The 20964-nt window shown below is 52.1% G+C and overlaps 1 protein-coding gene across 21 annotated transcripts in view; it reads left to right on the top strand.

Moving 5' to 3' along the window:
- The window catches only part of MYLK (myosin light chain kinase), a 268280-nt gene that overhangs the window by 244461 nt on the left and 2855 nt on the right, over positions 1–20964 (top strand). For 11 of the 21 annotated variants that reach the window (XM_072725216.1, XM_072725199.1, XM_072725233.1 and 8 more), the window contains 5 exons: positions 831–954; positions 9248–9400; positions 12179–12302; positions 17549–17678; positions 19076–19207. In XM_072725216.1, coding sequence (XP_072581317.1) covers positions 831–954; positions 9248–9400; positions 12179–12302; positions 17549–17678; positions 19076–19207 — 663 coding nt within the window. The remainder of the gene's footprint in view (positions 1–830; positions 955–9247; positions 9401–12178; positions 12303–17548; positions 17679–19075; positions 19208–20964) is intronic. The other 10 variants (XM_072725225.1, XM_072725226.1, XM_072725207.1 and 7 more) reach the window with 1 other exon arrangement.

The following is a 20964-nucleotide window of genomic DNA, read 5'->3' as shown; positions in this document are numbered from 1 at the left end:
GCCCTGCCCCCCAGACTCCACCTCGAGTCTCGGTCCCTCACTGACACCCCACGGGGCTGTTGGGGACTCCATGGGCTGACATAGGCACCCCAAGCACTCCGCTGCTTAGCAGGTGCCAGGCCCCAGCTCTGCTGCCTGCCCCCCTCGGGCAGCTCACCTGGGGTGTCGCTGGGGGTGCTGTACCCCAAGACATCCGTACGGCTTCCGGAGCCCGGGCATGGGCCTCCCTGGTCCCCGGTGGCCCAAGGGCCAAGAGGTTCGGGAGCCCCGCTCTGCAGGCCACACCGCAGGTCCCTCCAGGCCTGGGGCGGCCCCGGCTTCGTGCCCACCCCCACCCCCCGCCTTGGCTCTGCGGGGCCCCGGGGTCTACCGACGAGCCCCCGGAGCCGGACCATGCGCCTCCCGGCGGCCACCTCCAGGCCTTCGGAGGAGAGGCCCGGGGCCGGGACAGCTCGGGAGTGGGGCCCGCAGCTTGGGCCACCCGCTGCTGGAGAGGGCAGGTCCCGGTGGCCGGGGCTTGTCTCCTCGGGATGGGACAGGATGGTCACACTGCCCTCTTGGTGGTCGAGAATGTGAAGTGGGAAAGGCCTTACAAAACAGGCGGCAGGGAACAGAGGACACAGTGAGCGTCAGAGGCCAGCACCAACACCAAGCATGTGTCCCCGCCCCAGCGCTGAGGCCGGTGTCACTGTGACCCCTTGGTGGGCCTGCATCGCTGCGCCATCCCCCCAGGAGAGCAGGCACGGCGAGGCCTTGTCCGTGTCCCTGCCGTGCACGCAGGTGGCCTCCCGAACGTTCTGGTGATGGGTCCCTCTCCATCCTGGTTACAGAGAATGCGGGGTCTCTGAAGGTCCTCTTTGGCACCCCGGAGTTTGTGGCCCCCGAAGTGATCAATTACGAGCCCATCGGCTATGCCACGGACATGTGGAGCATCGGAGTCATCTGCTACATCCTGTGAGTCTCGGGGCACGTGAGGGAGAGGCAGAGAGCTCTGCAGGAGGGTCCCCAGGCCGCCCTGACGTGGAAGGGGCCAGGGCGGGTCACAGTGGGGGGACCCCCCACCTCTGGCGAGTCAGGAGAGTGGCAGCTCCTATCCACGCCCCCGCCCAGGCCAGCCCCACTCCTGGTTTCCCAGGGAAGCAGCCCGTGTTGCAATTTTTTTTATAAGAAAGGATTTTATTTATTTATTTGAGAGACGGAGGGAGAGGAAAGCCACAGTAGGGTGAGGGAGAAGCAGACCCCCCTGAGCTGGGAGCCTGATGTGGGGCTCGATCTCAGGACTCTAGGATCATGACCCAAGCCGAAGGCAGATGCCTAACGGACTGAGCCACCCAGGGACCCCCCCACACATGTTGCACTCCTCTGCTAGTGCTTACACCGAGACCCCATTCTGGGCCCTTCACTGTCCCTAATGCTGACCAGGCTGGGGTCTTTGGTCACCGGGGTGGGATGTGGCTGGTGCCGTGTAATTTACCCTCGGTTGTGTAGATGATTCCATGGAGCCCAGGTGCCCATCTCCTGTGGGCATCATCACTGTCTTCAGAAGACAGAACCCCATCCTCGTGGCAGGGGGACCCCAACTGCCAGCTTCATCCTTGAGCCCAGTATATTTTCCACTTTTAAGCCCTTTTGATGATAGAGCCGTCAGCAGACAACAGAAAGCCACACGGTAGTTTGAATTGGGAAACCAGGTGCAAAATAGGAATCCATTTCAGTTACTAACCCTAGAGAAGAAGAGGGGAGGTCAGTAGTGTAGACCCGTGCTTTGTAAGCAGTAATACGCACGAACCATCCAGGCCTCTCCTTAGATTGCAGATTCTGATTCAGAAGGTCTGCGACGCCTAAGAATCCACACTTCTAACAGATCCCAGGTTGCTAGTGGGGCTGGTCCAAGGGCCACACTTTCTAGAACATACCTTGGTGGGACCTCATGGATTTAGTCCCTGAAACTCCAGGCTGCAGGCAGTCATTAGCCTCAGAGGCAACCCCTGATCTCGTGCGGCAGCAACGCACAGTAACGGGATGGTCCCCTGAAGTGCCGATATGCATGCATTCATTGAAAAAAAAAATTTGTTATTGTTGTTAAAGCGAAAGGAAAAATTTAATGTTTTCACAGAAAACTTGAAGAGGACCTAAGAATGCTTTTTGAGACCCTTGGGGTCCTCAGACCTGAGTGAGAAAAAGGCTCTGGGTGATTTTGCTGCACGGCCAGATGTAGGAGCCCCTGTGAGAAAAGGTTTAGCAGAAATGGAGTGATTTTGTGTGTGTGCAGTGTGGCTTTTCCCCACGCTCGGGAGTTCTGTTCTCACGCTGGCCTGTCAGGACAGCCTCCCTCAGTTAAACCCGTGCCGTGGACTCTGTACCCCAGAGAGTCCTCTTTCTCCTTGCTCAGGGTCACCCCCACCACCATCACCAGCTCCCCCAGAGCAGCAGACAAGAAACTCCCGGGCTAGGAGTGGATTTGCCTGTTTCTTCCTATGCCAGCCCTACTCCAGGAGAAAGGGAGCTAATGAGTAGTGAAAATTGCAGGCAATCTGTGCTGCTGACTCCCTTAGTAAATAAGGAATAGCAGGGCAGCGGGCCCAGCCACCCCTTCTGGGGCGCGCCATGCTGGACGGGGCTCACACTGCATCTCTGGCCCCGGGGGAGACGCCTGGCACTTGAGAAACAGTCTTGGTCAGTTCGTTCTGTTCCGATACCGCTGTCCCATGGCCTGGCTCTTGTCCGTGGGTCTTCTTCACGTGGGCTCCTGTTTGATCCTCACGACAAACCTGGGAGTGAGTTGCTGCAGGGATGTGGTCTTCATTTGGCTTGGAGGTGACCAGGGCCAAGGATGTCCACACGGCTGTCCACTTCCCGCAGTCCTAGAGGGGGACCAGCCTTCCCAGGTCCCCAGGCCTGATGGGCTGCCCAGGATACGGGACTGTCAGTGCTAACATCAGGACAGTCTGGGAGACTAGGATACTCCCTACTGGTCTCCCTAACCGTCAGGGCCTACCCTTAAATTTTTCACAGTAAACGTGCCTGTGTCACCTGTACCAGATGAAGAATGCCCACGTTACTAGGGTCCCTGCAGCCCTCCTGGGGCCCCTCCTAATCACTGCCCCTCAGGGGTAACCATCATCCTTAGGTCTAACGTCACAGGTTAGTTTTGCCTGTTCTTGAACTTTATATATGAGACATCATACAGGAAGATGTGTCTGGCTTCCTTTGCTCAGCATTGTTTGTGAGACCCATTGATATTATCGTGTGTGTGGCTGTAGACTGTTCACTCTCGGCGCTGTGTAGAATCCTGCTGTGGATGGATCCAGTTGATCCAGTCCACACTGAGGGGTTCTTAATAGATGCCAGTTTCAGTATTACGAGCATGCTGTTCCATGTGTTTTAGTTAACACATTTATGCATCTCTGCTCGATATTTGATCTAGAACTAGAATTATTGAGCCATTAGAGCACTTTGTGTTAAAAGGCAAATTCTTTCAGGTGGAGAAACATAACAACTTGGATGAGATGTTATATTACTTTACTAGATTACTTTCAGAGCTAAGACCAGGAAATAGGGAAGAGCTTCTTGAAATAGGGAGAAAATAATTTTGATGAATGGGGCGCCATCCTGAGGGTGTTTGGCCAGCAGGGTGCAAGGAGAGGGTAGGCGTATGTGGGACAGGGAGGCAGGTGGGGGCCAGGCGTGATGGACACGGGTCAGCTCTGCGGAGCCTCCTGGAGCCGCCCAGTGCCCAGGCTCCTGCACACACCACAGTGGGCTGCTCTGTCCTCTGGGATTTTTCCTGTTGGTTCTCCCAGTGGGGATTCAGGACTGGTAGCTCCCCTCGTGAGTGAGCATGTGGTACCCAAAACAGAAGCTGGAGCCAGCCAGATTGCTTCCTTTCAGACCCTGCTATGCAAAATTCCAGAGCTGCTGCTGGAAGTCTCTGGAAGAGGCCCTATGGCAGTCTTCATGTTCCCTTTGTCTCTCTCTTTGGAGCTTCATTGTCGTTCTGATAGTCCCTGTCAAGGCCACCTTCCACATTTGTATCAGAGGAACACCCCCCCCCCCATCTCCTTTCTGGCACTAGTGACAGTTGGGGAGGCCAGGGAATTGGGGAAATCCATGACAACTCATTTACTATTCAACACATATTTGGTGAGCACCTCCTAAGTGACCAGCTCCGTCCCCGTAGGTTGTTCTGACTTGTTAGAGGAACTCCTCAAACCCCTCGGGGAGATCAGGGCTGATCCTGACCCAGCACTAGAGACCTGGCCTCGTTCCCTGCCCTGGGTTTTCCAGACAGAGCAGGGATTATGGGCCTTCCTACCCTCTCACCCCGGATTCTGGAAGGAAATGGTGGATTTCATGAATTTACTGGAGATTCTTCCGATGTTAGCAATCTCTGCTTGGTTTCAGGCAGGGGGAGAGAGGACGGGAGTGCTCTAGGCCACACTTCAGCGTGGAAGCTGTTCTTTCTAAGACCTCCTTTCCTGTTTTCCTCCCCCCCATTTTCTGAGGACTTAGTGTTCCCTTACTGCCTGCGGGGACATCAAAACCCTTCTGTGTGCCCTTCTCTCACCCTACTTCTTTTTTTTTTTTAAAGATTTTATTTATTTATTCATGAGAGACAGAGAGAGAGAGAGAGAGACAGAGACATAGGCAGAGGGAGAAGCAGGCTCCATGCAGGGAGCCCGACATGGGACTCGACCCCAGGTGCCCAGGATCACACCCTGGGCTGAAGGCGGCGCTAAACCACTGAGCCACCTGGGCTGCCCTCTCACCCTACTTCTCACCCCTAATTCCTTCTCTCTCTCCCCCCTGCTCCAAGCCAAGGTGAAGGGCAATTACTGCTCTGCATTCTCCCTACATCCTCCTACTGGGCTCAGTGACAGACTTCCCATTTCCGCACATTTGTCCTTTTTTTAAGATTGTATTCATATATTTGAGAGAGAGAGAGAAAGAGAGTACGAGTGGGGGGAGGGAAAGGAGGACAAGCAGACTACCCACTAAGTGGGGAGCCTAACACGGGAGCTCTCTTCCAGGACCCGGAGATCATGACCCGAGCTGCAGTCAGACACTTAACTGAGCCACACAGGCATCCTTCAGCTCATTTGTTTAGCATCTCCTGTGGTCCAGAGAGCTGGGGCCATCTCTACCCAGAGTCTAACTTCTGGGGACATCAGCCCAGTGTCATAGGGAGAAGGCCCAGTGTCAAGTATCAGGTGTCTACTCAGACTTGGGTTTAATACAGGGTTCTTCAGAGGGATCCAACAGCACCACTAATGGCTGCCTCTGGCCTCCCCACTGCTGAGCCCAGACACGCTCTCTGATTCCAGCTCCTGCAACCTCCAGGTGCCCTGAGCCCATGCCATACCCAGCCACTACCTACAGGCTTTGCTCTTCAGGAACATGGGCTGTGGTTAGTGTAGCTAACACAGAATGTCTACTTTTCCAATCACTGCACAGAACGCTACCCAGTTTTCCTCTGGGTGATGCCCAGCCCCCTTAAATCTTTCCACCACTCCAGAAAATGAGGATCTGAAGGCTAAAATGGGATAAAAAAAAACTAACCCCTTCCTAAGCACTATCTGCTGGTAGATTTGTGGTCTCTTTCACTGGCCATCCATGCAGTAGGGTTATCTGCTGCTTGAAAAACACTAGGAAGAAAGTATCATATAAGAGATATTTCTGCACCCTTCTCTGTTCTGACATTCCGCCCTGCAGGCAGAACAGTCTTCTGCATCAGATTCCCTAGGCGAAGTTTTACTTCACTGAGAGATTAAGAAATCAGAACTCCTTGTAGTCATGACCTTTGTGATTTATCAGCGACCATTAAAAATGAACGTGAACACTACGTCTGAAACTAATGATGTACCATATGTCGGCTAACTGAATTTAAATTAAAAGATTTTAAAAATGAATGTGACGACTCTGTACACACCTGTGAATGACAATGTCAAATGACAAAAAAGTGGAGCATCCAAGAACTTGCCCACACTGATTACTGTTTTGTAAAAACCAGATGAATCTGTTGGTTTTGTTGGGGAGGAAGGAAAAAAACTTTCCTCCACCCTCTTAGGTTCTTTTCTTGGAGGCCTGCAAATCAAACTGACAAACGACAGATTAACAAGAGGGGAAAAAAAAATCAGATTTAATTATGTTCATATGCATAGGAGTTCACAAAGGAATGGGATTCAAGAAAGTGTATAGAATTGGAAGCTTACGTACTATTTTAGCAAAGAGCAAGCAAGTAATTGTAGAGAAATAACTAGACAAGGGAAAAGGGGTTTGGGTCTTATGGAGGGGTAAGTTGTCAGAAGGTGACTAGAAAATGTGCAGTAAACGAGAGTTGGGAGGTCAGGAGGTCTGTTATGAAGATGAGTCTCCTCTTTCTGGTAAGGGAGAGGACATATTTGCAAATGGAAATTTATGTCACCTTAATAGAGAGAAATGTATGTCCTGCTTTTCGACAGAAAGGGGAGGGCAAAGAGCTAATTGCCTTCAGCTCAAAACAATCTTTCTACCAGATTGGCATATTTTGGAGCGGCGTACTCTGATCCCCTTCAGTTAAAAAATGAGATAACACTAGGAAGACAGGGTGGTAGTTGTGTTTTTAAGGCTGATCTTATTATGTTTATTGATTGACCAACCCAACCGTACGTGATCCTTATGCAAATTCTAGCAATAAAAAGCCCCGAGAAAGAAAAAATAAATTTAAAAATCCTGCCAAATCCCACCACCAAGAGACATTACTGAAATTCTGACACTCTCTTTGTCATCATGCTCCGCATATATTGCAAGTTTTATTTTAGAGACATACTCTTTAACAGGAATTCTGTGGGAGCTCGGCAGGCAAGGAGCCAGCCAGGGCTGGGGGTATTTCAGATGGATGGGCTGCCAGAGAGGAGGAGTGCCAGAGACAAGGAGGCTCTCCTCAACTGTGAACTTTATGGAGATTAAGCCCTATCTCTGCAGGATTGCAGTCCCTAATTAGGAAAGGAGGCTTCTAGAAGGGGACGGCTCAGCATTCCACAGCAGGGTTGTCTGCTCTTCCGGCAGGCTTTGGAATGCTGCAGAACCTTACCCCTCTTTGTTTCAAATGGAAAATGTAAAGACAGAAGGAGGCAGGTAGCTGACAGACTGGAGTCAGGCTGCTTCTAGATGGGGCTGGCTGAGGTCACACTGGATCACAGAGCTGGGGACACCCGGAAGCCCCTAGGAATTCTAGCCCAGTACCCTTGGTATAAAAAGAGGAAACTGAGGCCTGGGGTGGTGGGGGAGGGAATAGCATTCAACCATGCAGACTCGGGAGTGGTACGCTCCCACCCTTCCTTCGTTGTCAGGTAACCGAGAATATTTATCCCTGTGCCTTCTCCAAACAGAACGGAAATCGGTGTCTTGCATTAAGACATTTTAAGTGCCATCTGCACAACTCTGTTATTCCAAAACACAAATATATTGACTAAGGTGAGATAACTCACGTTGCAAAAGCTTTCTTCTTTCTACAAAAGGTTTCACCAGAGGGCTCCTCCCATGGCAATCTTGCCTCACAGTATTTCAGTGGGTTTGAGTGTGCAGGTGCTGTTGTATTTCATAAGCTGAGGCCTTTTGATGTAGAGGCGGCTCCGGCTCCAGAAGGGTTTGTGTTATTGTTTATGATGATGGGTTCATAAGGATTTGGGGGAAAGGGACATTAGTGAAGGCTTAATCTGGAAAGGTTGATGGCATGAAGGCCCTGGATCCATCATGTGGGATTCAGGTGGGGGTCAGGGCAGGACCAGCTACGTGATTTGTGGGGCCCAGTGCAAAATTAAAAAGTAGAGTGACTTGTTCAAACATTACCATGACTTTCAATATGATGGCAGCAGATCATTAAACCAAGAGCGGGGGGGCCTTCTAAGGGCGGGGCCTTGTGCATCTATATAAGCCTGCCGCCCAAGAGGTTGCCCTAAGTCAGGCTGAATGGCAGGGGCGTGGATGGTATGAGGTGAGGTACACAGAAGTGAGAGATCAGGCCTGTAAACTAAATCTGTCCCACTTGCCTTTGAGATACTTCACCTTTCAGATTTCACTTGGCTTCAGTTATTGGTACATGTGTCACTCCCAAGGCACAGATTGATGAGGCAGTGGGGGGTGAACTGTACAGGGAGGAGCTGTGTAGTATCTGCAGTCACGGGCAGAGCTTCTTGCTACGGACCAGGCCTCGTGCCAGAGCTGTGCACCATGACTACTTCGCCTTCATAGAAATACTCGTCTAAAGGAGCAGTTAAGACCAAGCTTCTAGAGATTCCTGGGTTCAGATCTCACTGACTGAATCCTTGGCCAAGTTACTTAACCCCACTCTGGGCCCGTTTCCTCATCTGTTAAGGTAATGACTTCCCTGGGTTCTAGGAAAGGGTGGCAGGAAGATTGAATGAATTGAGTGAATTCGTCTGTTTTAAGCTGTTTGCCCAGTGCCTGGCACACAGTGTGTGCTTGGTGGAGAAGGAGGAGAAAGAGGAAGAGAAGTAGAATAAGTAAAAGTGGTGACCGCTGTATAGTTTAGTAGAAAGTTCTCTGTTACACAGAGGAGGAAAACACGGCACAGAGCCATTAGGAGGTGGCCCCAGGTCACCCAGCAAATGAGCAGACTGTGCTATTCCTCAGCCTTGGTATCTCTCAGGGAAGCTTTCTGGTTTGGCCTCCGTGCCTGTCTCACGGGGATGGGCGGATCACCAAACCCAAGCTGCTGCTTCGAAGTCTCCGCTCCCCCACGCTCGCTCAGCACCCCGAGCGCGCTGGGCCCTGTCGTCGGCACCGGCGGCCGCGATGAGCAGAGGCAGAAGGGAGCAGAGACAGCCCGGCGCGGTGGCGAGTGCCGTGTCCTGTGACTCGTCCCTGGTGAGGGTGGCAACGGCACAGAGGAGAGGACCGTCTCCCATCCAGGAGCCCTGGAGAAAGTTCTGGGCTCCGGGCAAGAAGAGAGGACGGGGAGGAGGGGCCCTACTGTGCACTGCCGAAGCCATAAACTGAAGTAAATTCCTTCCTCTCAGCCGCACTGGCAGGTGGTGACCGGAGGCAGGGACACCCCGAAAGTGCAGTGAGCACTGAGAAGAGTCTGAGCCGCAGCTTCCCTTCCTTCCTCCGGTGGGAGGAGAGGCAGGCACGAGGGTGTTGTGGGCGCAGGGCTTGGCGGGCCCTCACTTGGGGGGCACCGTCCCACCTGCCCTCCCTGCCATCACCCACCTCATTCACCTGCTGCCCTGCTCTTTTCTTCCAGGGTCAGTGGACTCTCCCCCTTCATGGGTGACAACGACAATGAAACCCTAGCCAACGTTACCTCAGCCACCTGGGACTTCGATGACGAGGCGTTCGATGAGATCTCGGATGACGCCAAGGATTTTATCAGCAATTTGCTGAAGAAAGATATGAAGTAATGAATTACCGTTTCCATCCTTTCGGCCTCCCCACTCCCCGGACTGGTGTCCAGAAGCAGGGACGTCCTTTGCCCACCGTGGGGCCCTTCTCACCCGAGGAGAGCAGGGTGGGCGCTGCGAGTGGTTGGGGGGGGGGGCTTCCTAGGCCTCCTGCTGCCTGGTTCCAGATGCTCCACGAGTATTTATTTATTTATTTATTAAAATGTTATTTATTTATGATAGACACAGAGAGAGAGAGAGGCAGAGACACAGGCAGAGGGAGAAGCAGGCTCCATGCAGGGAGCCCAATGCGGGATTTGATCCCGGGACTCCAGGATCACACCCTGGGCCAAAGGCGGGCGCTAAACCGCTGAGCCACCCAGGGATCCCTCCACGGGTCTTTAGAAGCACAGAAACCTCACCTGGAAAAGCAACACTTGAGCGAGGTTGCCGGGAGAGGGGCAGCTTGTGTGTGAATGATGCAACCCCTGTTGTCTTTGGTGTGCGCTTGTGGCCGCGGAAGCCGTGACGCCTCGAGGAGTGTCCTGCTGCTCTCGCCTGCACCTTCTCCTATCCGAGGTGCTTCAGGGCTGCCCTCCTGAACAGCGTGCTGCTCCCGCTGGCCTGCCGCTCGCCCAGCCAGGCTGCGCTTTCAGACCGGCTTGGGCCGTCCCACGTGTCCCCGGCCCCCCTCATGCCGCAGTCATGCAGGTCCCCTCCTCTGCTTGGGGGCTGCCGGAGGAATATGTGTCTCGCGGACAGCCTGGGGCCGTGAGGGCAGGTCAGACGCACAGGCGCTCAGTGCACGTGTCCCCGTGAGACGACAGTGGAAGCTGGAGCGCAGGCCTCGGGTGAGGCCTCTGGGGCGAGGCAGCTGGGGAGGCTGCAGCCAGGCGGTGGGAGGCTGTGCGTGGGAAAGCCAGCCTGCCCCGGGGAGGGAGCTGGGCTGGCAGGGGAGCGCACGGTCCCTTGAGTGCCTCGCCCACGTCCCCAGGTGGCCAGATGAGGCGGGGCCTGGCCCCAGGAGCCCCCCGGGGAGCACTCGGCAGAGGCAGCAGCTCCAAGCTTTGCCCTAGGAGGGTGGGTGGTGTTGAACAGGCGGGGACCAGAGGACCAGAGGAAGGGCGGCTGGATCTGCAGGCGGTGGCTGCAGCAGCCAGGTGACTGTGTGGAGAAAGCCCTATCCTGCCTGCCCGGCCCACGGACCCCTGAGGGTCCCGGTCATCTTGCTCCGCTCTGGGAGAAATGCTGTTTGGGATCAAGAGCACGGCTGCTCAAAGTACAGCATTGGAGGGTCTCTCAGAAGGCTCTGGTTTTCTGGTAATATGTCCGCTTCTCATTGCTTTTGAGCTACCTCAGGCCAAACTGCTCCAGAAGCTCCATCTACACTCCTTCAGTGAGGCCTCCTTAGCGTCTTGCTCTCACAGCCTGTGCAGCAGAAGTGGGCATGGCCCAGGTAGAACCTGGGTGTCGTGGGGACCTAGATTCCCTCCTAGCGGGAGCGAGCCTCACTCCCAAGTGCTTCGCGGAGATGCAGACCTTCCTATTAACACTGGTCCAGGGTGGCTTTTGTCCATCAAGCTTGAGTCACTGATGATTTGGTGAACAGGCGTTATGTCTATACCCGGTTTTCTCATCTGACGTTGAATTAATTCAGTAATGAGCTGTGCTGACCCCTCTGTGCTCATAAAATGGATTCACCAAAAAACTGATTTCAATTATCAAGACACTCGATTCCCATAAACCCTTAAACCAGAAACATTAAACATTAAATATCCTCTTCAACCAGAAATCTTCACCTATCAGCATTTTTAAAAATACTTTTTTTCCTTTTTAAAGATTTTATTTATTTATTTATTCACGAAAGACACAGAGAGAGAGAGAGAGAAAGAGGCAGAGACACAGGCAGAGGGAGAAGCAGGCTCCATGCAGGGAGCCCGATGTGGGACTCGATCCCAAGTCTCCAGGATCACGCCCTGGGCTGAAGACGGTGCTAAACTGCTGAGCCACCTGGGCTGCCCAAAATACTTTTCTATTATAAAATTAATACATGTAAATTGTAGAAAATTTGGGTATAGGAAAATTTAAATAATCCATAATCTCTTTATCTGAAGATCACTACATTGTACTATACTTAGCAAATTTACTTTTTACTCCTTTTTCTATGTCTGTTAGCATTTGGTTCTTTGGGCTTTATTAGTCCGATTACAATGAAAGTGATGGCCCTGAATTATTCTAGAATCCCAGAGCTTTCAGAAGGATTAAATGAGTTTGAGTGCAGTTTCTAAGGTGGTCCTAATTCATAGGTTGTATGTAGGACATACTTCCGAGTTTTAATGAGGAAAACTGGACACTCGACCACACCGTAAGACACGAAAGCTCAGTGATTCTCAGAGATTTGCACCTAATGTTTTATTCTCCCCTCCACCAGACAAGGAGACAGGAAGATGAGGCGTCCACAGCCCCCTGTCCCTATGTGACCAGTAGAATGATCCCACCCTAGAATACCATTCCCAGATGTGTCCTCCCTCACCCTTCCTAGACCTAGGAAGGTCATAAGACTCCAATTGCTTACTTGGTGGTTAGACCTTAACACTTCCCTATTCTGGGTCTAGCCAGTGTAATCTAGACTAAGGGAGGAAAAGGCCCTGTGATCATGGTGGATGTACTGGGAACAGACAGCCCTGGGCTCTGCCCTGTGTGACCAAGGACAGGTGACCTCCCATTTCTGATCTGACTGACAGTCTCTGAGGTCCCCTCCTGCTCAGAAATCCTCTGATCTCTGCCTCCATCAGAAACCGCCTGGACTGTACCCAGTGCCTTCAGCATCCCTGGCTCATGAAAGACACCAAGAACATGGAAGCCAAGAAACTCTCCAAGGACCGGATGAAGAAATACATGGCAAGAAGGAAATGGCAGGTAATGAGGGTGTCACCTTGGACTCGGATGTTGCACCTCACATTTGCTTTTTTCGAGCTACTCTCAATCCCAAAATGCATGTTTCTGAAATAGACTGGGACCAAGCCTGACATTTCATGTCTTGGTGGCCAGGGTTGAGCAATGTCACCTTGAAGACTCTTTGGCAACCCTCGAGGATGTAATCTCCTGAAAGGCAGTGGGATGGCCTTACATTTCTTTACAGTGAAGGAGGGCACAGGGTCTACAAAGAGAGAGAGATGGTCCCCACCATCCAGGGAGATTGTATGTTACTATGTGTGTCCTTGGGCGAGGGACAGCCTTGCTGTGCCTTCATAGTCTCACCTGTAAAATGGAGGATGTAGTGGAGCCAACGTCACAGCATTGCTGGGAGAATTATATGAAGTGATCCTCATCTGGCCTTGAGCGTGTTGCACGGCACGTATTAGGCGTTCAAAACTGATACCAGTAGTTCATACATATGAAGGGCTGGCTACATGTCAGGGAACATTCAGAGCACTTTCTATGCAGGGAGTCTTTTAGTCCTGGGAGGCAGGTACTACTATTATCCCCACTTTTCAGACAAGTCGAGGCAGAGAAAGGTTAGGGAAAGTCACCAAGAATCACGTAGCTAGTAAATAGGAGGGGATTCAAACCCAAAGCCTGGCTCCAAAGTCCAGTCTTAACAATGACACAGAATTGCCTCTGATTAATAGCAGATACAAAAAAAAAAAAAAAAAAACTGTCATCCAAAACCACAGAGAACTTGTCATCAGCTATTTTATTTGTATTATCGCTATTAGTATACAAAATTTCTGAACTATTGGAGGGTCCATGGTTTCTATCTCAAGGAACGTATAGTGTGACGGGGAACTGAAGCAAATGGACATAAAAGGACATAATGCACACCAAGCATCATAAACTATCAGTATAGCCTTACATAGCCATATATGTGAGTGTGGATGGGAGAAAGGAGCCAGTCACACTAGAGTTGGATATGGCTGTGATGAAATGCTGCCAGGGGCAGGACTTTGAAAGTGGTCATAGAAAATGGGCTAGAACAAGGGAAGAGGAGATAACAGCACAGGAGGAGGAGAAGGCGCAGACGACCTCATCCTGACAGTAGCAGAGTCCTTTAGCCACACAGCAGGGGGAACTGGGGCATTTAAAACTTGCCTGTGTGGCAGAGAAGAAGGAAATTTCTGTTTTAGGGGCAACTGGGACACTGGCAATTTGCCATACAGCATGACTAAACTGTAGTCTCTACCCCCTCAAAGAGTACAACACAGAACTTGAGAGCAGCAGAGGCTGGGGGGGGGGGGAGGAGAGGGGACTTAGGGTGTGTGGGTTTTAGGGACTGCTCCCCGCTGAGTGGCTCAGCCAGGACTCCTCCACAGTGGAGGGTCAGCTCCTGGTTAGCCCCCGGTGAAGGTTTAGGGGGACCTCCCGGCCCCCCTCAAGTGCTAGGTGACTTGGAACACCTGTGTCACTTACCCTCCGGTATCCTTAGGATCCAGTGAAATCAGAGTAACTAATGTTCTTAAAACAAAACAGAAAGGGGTCCACAAAATCAAAGTTGGCTTTATTAACGACCCTGTGGCCAGTAGATCTTAAGGAAATAACGGTATTTCTGGAGTGGATAAGGTGGCTGGTGTGGGGGTGTGGCGGTCCTCAGTGCAGTCAGTCTCACTGGGTTTTGCTTGGATGACACTGTAGGTTAAGAAGCAGCTTTATCCCTCAAGTCCCCTGGGAGCATCGACACATCTGTTGATGAACCAAAGCCAGGAAGGACCTGAACCCAGGGGACAGGGCAGAGAAAAGGAAATGGGAGAGGAAATAAATGGAATTTTTTTAGTCCGATGGGTCAGGGAACCATAATTTGTGCGGATATTTTAAATCACTCAAATTTTTTTCTAGTTCTTAACAGTGTTATTAGCCATAAGGTTTCCTGCATGTGAGAAGGGAAAGAAAAGGACGGAATTCTGAGGAGGAACCTTAATTTTGTTATCTTCATATAGGCAGCAGAGTTTGGAAATGGTTTTTCCACCAAAACAGTGGTTGGGTTTTACAAAATGACACGCAAAAGTAGTCTCTAAAATCCCACGCAGCACACGATGTCCCTGAAGCATCATTTCACTGGTAATGGTTCAGCTGCACCTAACCATCCACCGTTTTTACCCGTGACACCAGGACCTTAGCACACCTAAGGGGGAGTAGGGGGCTCCCTCCAGAGCGGCTGAGGTTCTGGGTGGCAGGGCAGAGCAAAGTACAGTGGTACACAGCGGTGGAGAGGAAGGGCCAGGGCAGACACAGGTGCTATCGTTCTGGTGTGGGCTCCGTAAAGGGCCCGGGAGGAAGGAGGTAGCATGAGAGCAGATCCCTATAAGGTAATGTGTCATTGAATTATCGTATCATTGATCTTAGAGGAAAGTTATGCTGAAAGAAGGCATGTTTTTTATTTATGTGGAAAATAATTTTAAAAAGATGTGAACGATAGCACTGAGGGAGAGTGGAGAAGGATAAACCCGGCTTCTGCTTGTAAGACTTGAAGCAGAGGACTAGGAACTAGAGGCCTACGGGCAGCCGTCTTTACTTTCTGAGACCCACAAAGACTTCAGCGTGGACCGTGGGCCCAGAGAGAAGAAAACTTTGACTCTACGTAGCAGAGAGTACTCTTGGCCATCAGTCTTGGCGCTTCTCAGGGGAAACCAGAGTCTCAGAGCTGTTGGTATCTACGTAGGGTGGTGATGGCTGGCTGGCTCTAGGGTAACCAACTGGCCCCAGTGTGCCAGGGGCCATCCCAGCTTTATACTCAAAAGACTCTCATCCTGGGAAACCCCTCAGTCCAGGCAACCCAGGCTGGTTAGTCACCGTTGCTGGCTCTCCCAAGGGAGGGAGCCTGTGCGGCCTTAGGGAGGCCAGTACAAACACTGCCTGCCTGGAGCCCAGGGACCCAGCCTTGGCAATTGTCCTCACACAAGGAAAAGACTTTCTCAAAATAAGGATGGAACTTAGCGAGTTGAAACTTCCTTTCTTGATGTTCCAAAGATTTCTAAGTGTCTTTGTAGAGCAGCAACCAGTTTTCAGCTCAAAGGCATGAAACTGGAAGTCTAGAACATACAGATGGATTTCTTTTCCAGTTCTGACAACTTCTCCACTGATTTTTTTTTCCTCATAAATCAGTTCCCAAAGATTGAATCTGATGTAGGTTATTTTTAAGATTTTCCTTATTAAGCACTTTTTACTTTTCCCCATTTTAGAAAGTATATGCTGTAAGACTACGTCTGATAGAAAATTTCCCCCTCTTTGTAGCCTATTTGTTTGCTAATGTGTATTGGCTCCCTTCTCTGGAATATTCTAATTCCCTTATTGCCTTGTTCTGGCAACTTCATATTCGTCATTTTGTTAAAAGAAGAGGAAAGACTTCCTTATTCCACACCGCACAAGTGAAGACAGTCCTGATTGGTCACGACCCAGGCGTTTGGAAGTAGGGAGCCCACGGGCTCGAGGGGAGTGTTCCCTGCTGCACCGTCACGTGTGTGCGTGACAGGCTTTCTGTGGAAGGCTGGAGCTGTAGGGAGAGTCAGATCTTCTGGTTCAAGAACTTGAGGTGCACAGGAGGGAACTGGTTTGCCTAGTGATGTCCCTTTGTTCAGAATGAACTGAGGTGAGAGGCTCCTGGCCCAGGCCAACCAGTCTTGTTGGGTAAAGAGAACGGAGCGCCGGAAGGGCTGGGTCTGAGAGTCTGGCTCTGCGGGGGCACGGCCCGGCCTGAGGTCCACGCCACAGGGAGGGCTGCGAGGCTGGCACCCAGACACATGGCTGAGGTCTCGGGGAGCGGCCCGCCCCAGCACAGCGTGCGCGGCTGCCGGCGCCCGGGGTGCGGGTACGCTCTCTGCAGGGCCACGGTGCCTCTGCACGCGGCCAGCTCGGTCGGCTGCCCTCTGTCGCCTTCTCCCCGCCCTAGTCACCTCCACCCGGGGCTGCCTGGGTTCTGTTCAGAGTGACGCGGCTTCAGCCTGGTGACCGAGGGCCGGAAACGTGACCACAGCTCAGTGATACGGGCCAAAGGGCGCATGGCCGGAGGGGCACGTCCGAAGAGTCCACAGCGGGGGGGGGGGGGGGGGACACATGGGACAGGGGACAGAGGAGTAGCTGCGGTCGCCACGGTTCTCTGCGTGAAGTGCGTGCACACGCTGAGTCCTTAGTGCCCGTGATGGAAATAGCCTGGCTTCCAGGGAGCCCCAGATCGGGGGGCTCTACCCCAAGGCCTGGGCGTGTGCAGCCCACGGGGGCCCGGGGAAGCGCCGCCTGTGCGGCGAGCCAGTCGGGCGCTCCGGGCCACCGCACCTGGACACCCCGGGCGCCCCGGACGCCGACACACGCGGTTCCCTGGCCGCCGCCCTGACGTGCGAAGGGGCCGAAACCTCCGGGCCTGTGGGACCTGAGGGCGAGGGGCAACCCAGGCCCGGTGCTGTGGCCCGGGCCACGTCCTGGTCTGCGGCCCTCGCCTGGCAGAGTCTTCACCTCGGGTTCTGGCCTCCTCATCGGAGAGCGGCAGCCCTGTCCTGCCCGAGGCCTCTCCCCTCAGAAAAGCCAATCAGCGGTGCTCCGCATGTCCTCGGGCCTCGCCTTCCAGGCCTGGGTGGGCCCGGCCCCGGCAAGAGGCTGCCCCGAAGGCCCTGAAGGCCCCGTGCATCCCGGCATCCCGCCCTCGGCCGTCAGAGTGTGCAATCATTAACAGAACTAATGAGACCGTGGAGGTGACCTCAGGCAGCCCCCCTTCCACGGAGAAGGAAAGTGAAGCGGGGGGCGGGGGACAGGGGACTTGCCCCAAGTCCATAGGAAGCCTGTTCTGGGTCCTGTGCTAACTCCCCAGCTCGGTCCCTATCATTGTTTTACGAGAAACAGCCCCCGGGGCCGGCCGTCAGCAGGGAGTCTCTGGAGCTGTCTCAGCCGCAGTTGCTTTATATAAACTATCCCTTTTATGGGAGTTGAAGCGCAGTATGAAAGGGTTTTTGTCTCATGTTGACCTTGTTTAGTCACATTAACGCACACATCGCTCTGGGCCCCATTCCATCGGCGCACATCCCCGGACACGCGGAGCGCGCGGGCAGAGCAGGGCTGGGCGCTCCTCGCCGCACCTCGGCTCGCGGGGCCTCGCTCGGGCCCAGTGCGCTCCCGGCCGCGCCCTTCTCCCCCGACCCCGACCCCGACCCCGACCCCGACCCCCGCTGCCTATTTTCCAGAAAACGGGCAATGCTGTGAGAGCCATCGGAAGACTGTCCTCTATGGCAATGATCTCAGGGCTCAGTGGCAGGAAATCCTCAACAGGATCCCCGACCAGCCCGCTCAACGCAGAAAAACTAGAATCTGAAGGTAAGGAGCTCCAGAAGATTCTTGTCTAGCCAGTCGGCGAGAAAGGAGGGGTTACGGAAGGGACATGCGGAGGCTTTGGGGAGTTTCTTTTTTTTCTTTTTTCTTTTTTAATAATATAAACGACAAGGGTTAAATTCAGAATGAATTTTAGGTTGCCTCCTGACAACAATTATTACAGTCTACTGGTTCCTCTTTAAGGGTCCAACCTTAACTGTTTTCAGAGGGAAAGTTATTTAACAGAAACAGATGACCTCCGCTGCTCTTTTCTCCATATTTCACATAAGAATCAGCAAAGACTTCATTAAAAGCTTCCTTTTCTCTCATTACAAAAGTGCTGTTGGTATTTGGACAGGCAAACATAAAAATCGCAGAGAGCACTATCTTCTTTAAAAAAACATCCGTCCGTATTCTTTGTGTTTTTCTTTAAAGAAAATGAACTGCAGTCCCTATTGATTTGGGCACTTTTCATGATGGTGCAGCGGGTCGTTTGAATGGGGTGGAGCGTGCGGCAGGGCTCCTCCGCAGACCGGTGGGGTCAGCCGCTTGCCCTGGCCAGCTCCTCAGTGAAGGCCTTGGCCTCGTCCTGCTCCAGGTGCATGTGGGCTCTGGCCCTGGTCTTCCTGAGGCACTTCATTTGGCCAGAGACCCCCCCCCCACCCCCCGCTGCTTGGTGTTTTCCGTTTCCCAAGGTGAGAAGCGGGGGGCCAGACTCCTCTTGTGCCTAAAGGCAGGCTGCGTGTCCCCCGGGCCGCTCTGACGGGGCCAGGGGCATAGTCTGCGACACGTGGGCCTGCTCCCTCCTGATCCGTGCTCCCCAGGTGACCCTGAAGGGAAGGCAGAGGGCACAGGGTCCCCTCCAAGTACAGCTTATCCCCGGACCAATCATAAATCCCTGGTCCGTGGTCATACACTGTGAAGGCGGCGTAAGCGTGGGGACCAGAACTCCCGGCAAGTCGAAGACGTGCCTAGGACCCAGGCCCTCCTTCCTGAGGAGCAGGCAAAGAGCCTGCCACTGCAGGAGGAGGGCAAAGTGGGGACAGAGACCGGGAAGGCCGGAGTGCTCCGTCCTCCTTGGATATCCTCCACTGAATCCTGAAACAGCATGGAATGCAGCCAAAAATCCTTTTTAAAGATTATTTCCTTTTTCAATGTGTCAGCATAAGGGAAGGGGGGAGTTCAAACATTTCCGCAGTTTGGGCACAGTTCTCTCTCCTGCCAAAACCATCTGGCAGCAGGCCAACCTGTCCTCAGGAGAAAGGTATGCTTGATTCAGTCCTCTAAACTGCGTTAATTGCTGAATTATATCAACTTAAAAAAAAAAAAAAGTCAGCTTTTTTACACCAGGGAAGAGAACAGGGAATGAAGAACTGACTGTGTTTCCTTTCCCCATCTCCTAGAAGATGTGTCCCAAGCTTTCCTTGAGGCTGTTGCTGAGGAAAAGCCCCATGTAAAACCCTATTTCTCTAAGACCATCCGTGATTTAGAAGTTGTGGAGGGAAGCGCTGCTAGATTTGACTGCAAGATTGAAGGTAAGTTTTAGCTAGTCTTCCCCGGACTACAAAAGGGGTGTGGCGGGCTGGTGGGCCCCGCTGTGCCCGTTACGGGTAGCCAGGCGGCGGGGATACCTGGGCGGGGAGGACTCGGCCCACTGCTCCCACTCCATTTCCTGAAGGCTGGTGCCATTCAGTGACTCACCTGGGGCGCCTCTGCTAGTTCACATACTTACATCAGCCTCTAGACTCAAGTTAAAAGTGGTTTATCATAGACCTGTTTGGCTGTGGAACATGCCGAGCGAAATGAGCTTTGCAAGCTTCTGGGAAGCATGTGAACTGCCCATAAGAGGTTTCAAAGGAAGGTTGGCATGAAGAGTGTAAGATGGGGAGCTGGTGGCTCAGCTCCTCATCTGCGGGCTCTGTGACCTTGGGTGATGATCTAAACTCTTCTGAGCCTCAGGCTTTTTTTTTTTTCTTTTAGATTATTTATTTATTCATGAGAGACACACAGAGAGAGGCAGAGACACAGGCAGAGGGAGAAGCAGGTCCATGCAGGGAGCCCGATGCGGGACTTGATCCCAGGACCCCAGGATCATGCCCTAAGCCGAAGGCAGATGCTTAACCGCTGAGCCACTCAGGTGTCCCTAACCTCTGAGCCACCCAGGCATCCCAAGCCTTAGGCTCTTAAGATGATGTCTAATGCCTGAGTAGCTAGTTCTGGGGATGCTGTCAGAGGACATATGTGAAAAGGGGAAACCTTGTAAGTCTGTTCAAGACGTCATGCAGTCAAGGGAAAAGTTGTGACATTGGTAAGTGCAGAGTGAGCATGCCTTGTGACCTCAAAAGGAGGGGAGCTGGGATCCAGATGCTTATGCCGTCTTCCCCATGCTTCTCTGCCTGCCAAGAATAATGAGGCCATAGAATTGTGAGTTGTTAGAGCTCCAGGGAACTTAAGTGATCTTAGCATAGAACCTGAGAAGTTAGCAATGTCGGTGACACAAAAATTTCAGTTTCCACAGACTGCAGCATTCCAGAAAGATTAGGGCAAGACTGGATTCTTTGTCTCAAGTCTGTGACTGTTCTGTGCCAACCAAAGTGAACGGTCATCTCCCATTTCAGTCTGACCAAATAAAGCACAGAAGTTCATTAAGCAACTTTCCCAAGGCTGCATAGCACAGGACAGCAGTCAGAACAAATCATGCCTCCCACGATCTAAGATTCTCCAGTAGTATGACTGACTACATATTGCCTTTTGGGCAAAGTAACCCAAAGTGAAGAATGAAGAAAGTTCTCCTCTGTCATTAAAATTGCTTTGTAAATGCAGTGCCTATCATCATCTTTCTCTTTTTCCATTCAATTAAAAAAAAGGCGGGTGTGTTGCCTTTGCTAATGTGGAAGTATGCAGATTGGGGGTACTGCTCAAAGCTCTGGGGCCAATGCTCAGAATTCTCACCATCACCACTGTCTTGGGGGTCTTCTAAAGTTCTTTTTTCCTTTTTAAAAATTATTACAACACAGTGATCTCAGTTTTGTACTTTTCTCTTTGGGAATGTTTCCTTCATATTTGCATAACTTTGGAGCACTAGGGAGGAATTAAAGCATATGGCTGCAGTTTTGATAAAAACAAAATCTACTTGAAAAGAATGTTAGAATTCTTAAGTTCTTAGGTGTAATTTTTTATTCTGGATGGGGCTGGAATGTTTTTTCCCGTAAAAATATTTCTCCAAAATGTAAGAAAGAGTCCATTAGAATCATTATATATTTGTAAAGGCCAATGTGTGTATCTCACATAC

Source organism: Vulpes vulpes, chromosome 1, assembly GCF_048418805.1.
Source record: "Vulpes vulpes isolate BD-2025 chromosome 1, VulVul3, whole genome shotgun sequence".
In the NCBI taxonomy this organism is placed as follows: domain Eukaryota; kingdom Metazoa; phylum Chordata; class Mammalia; order Carnivora; family Canidae; genus Vulpes; species Vulpes vulpes.
The sequence above is the reverse complement of the archived record's forward strand: the minus strand, read 5'-3'. Positions and strand labels throughout refer to the sequence as shown.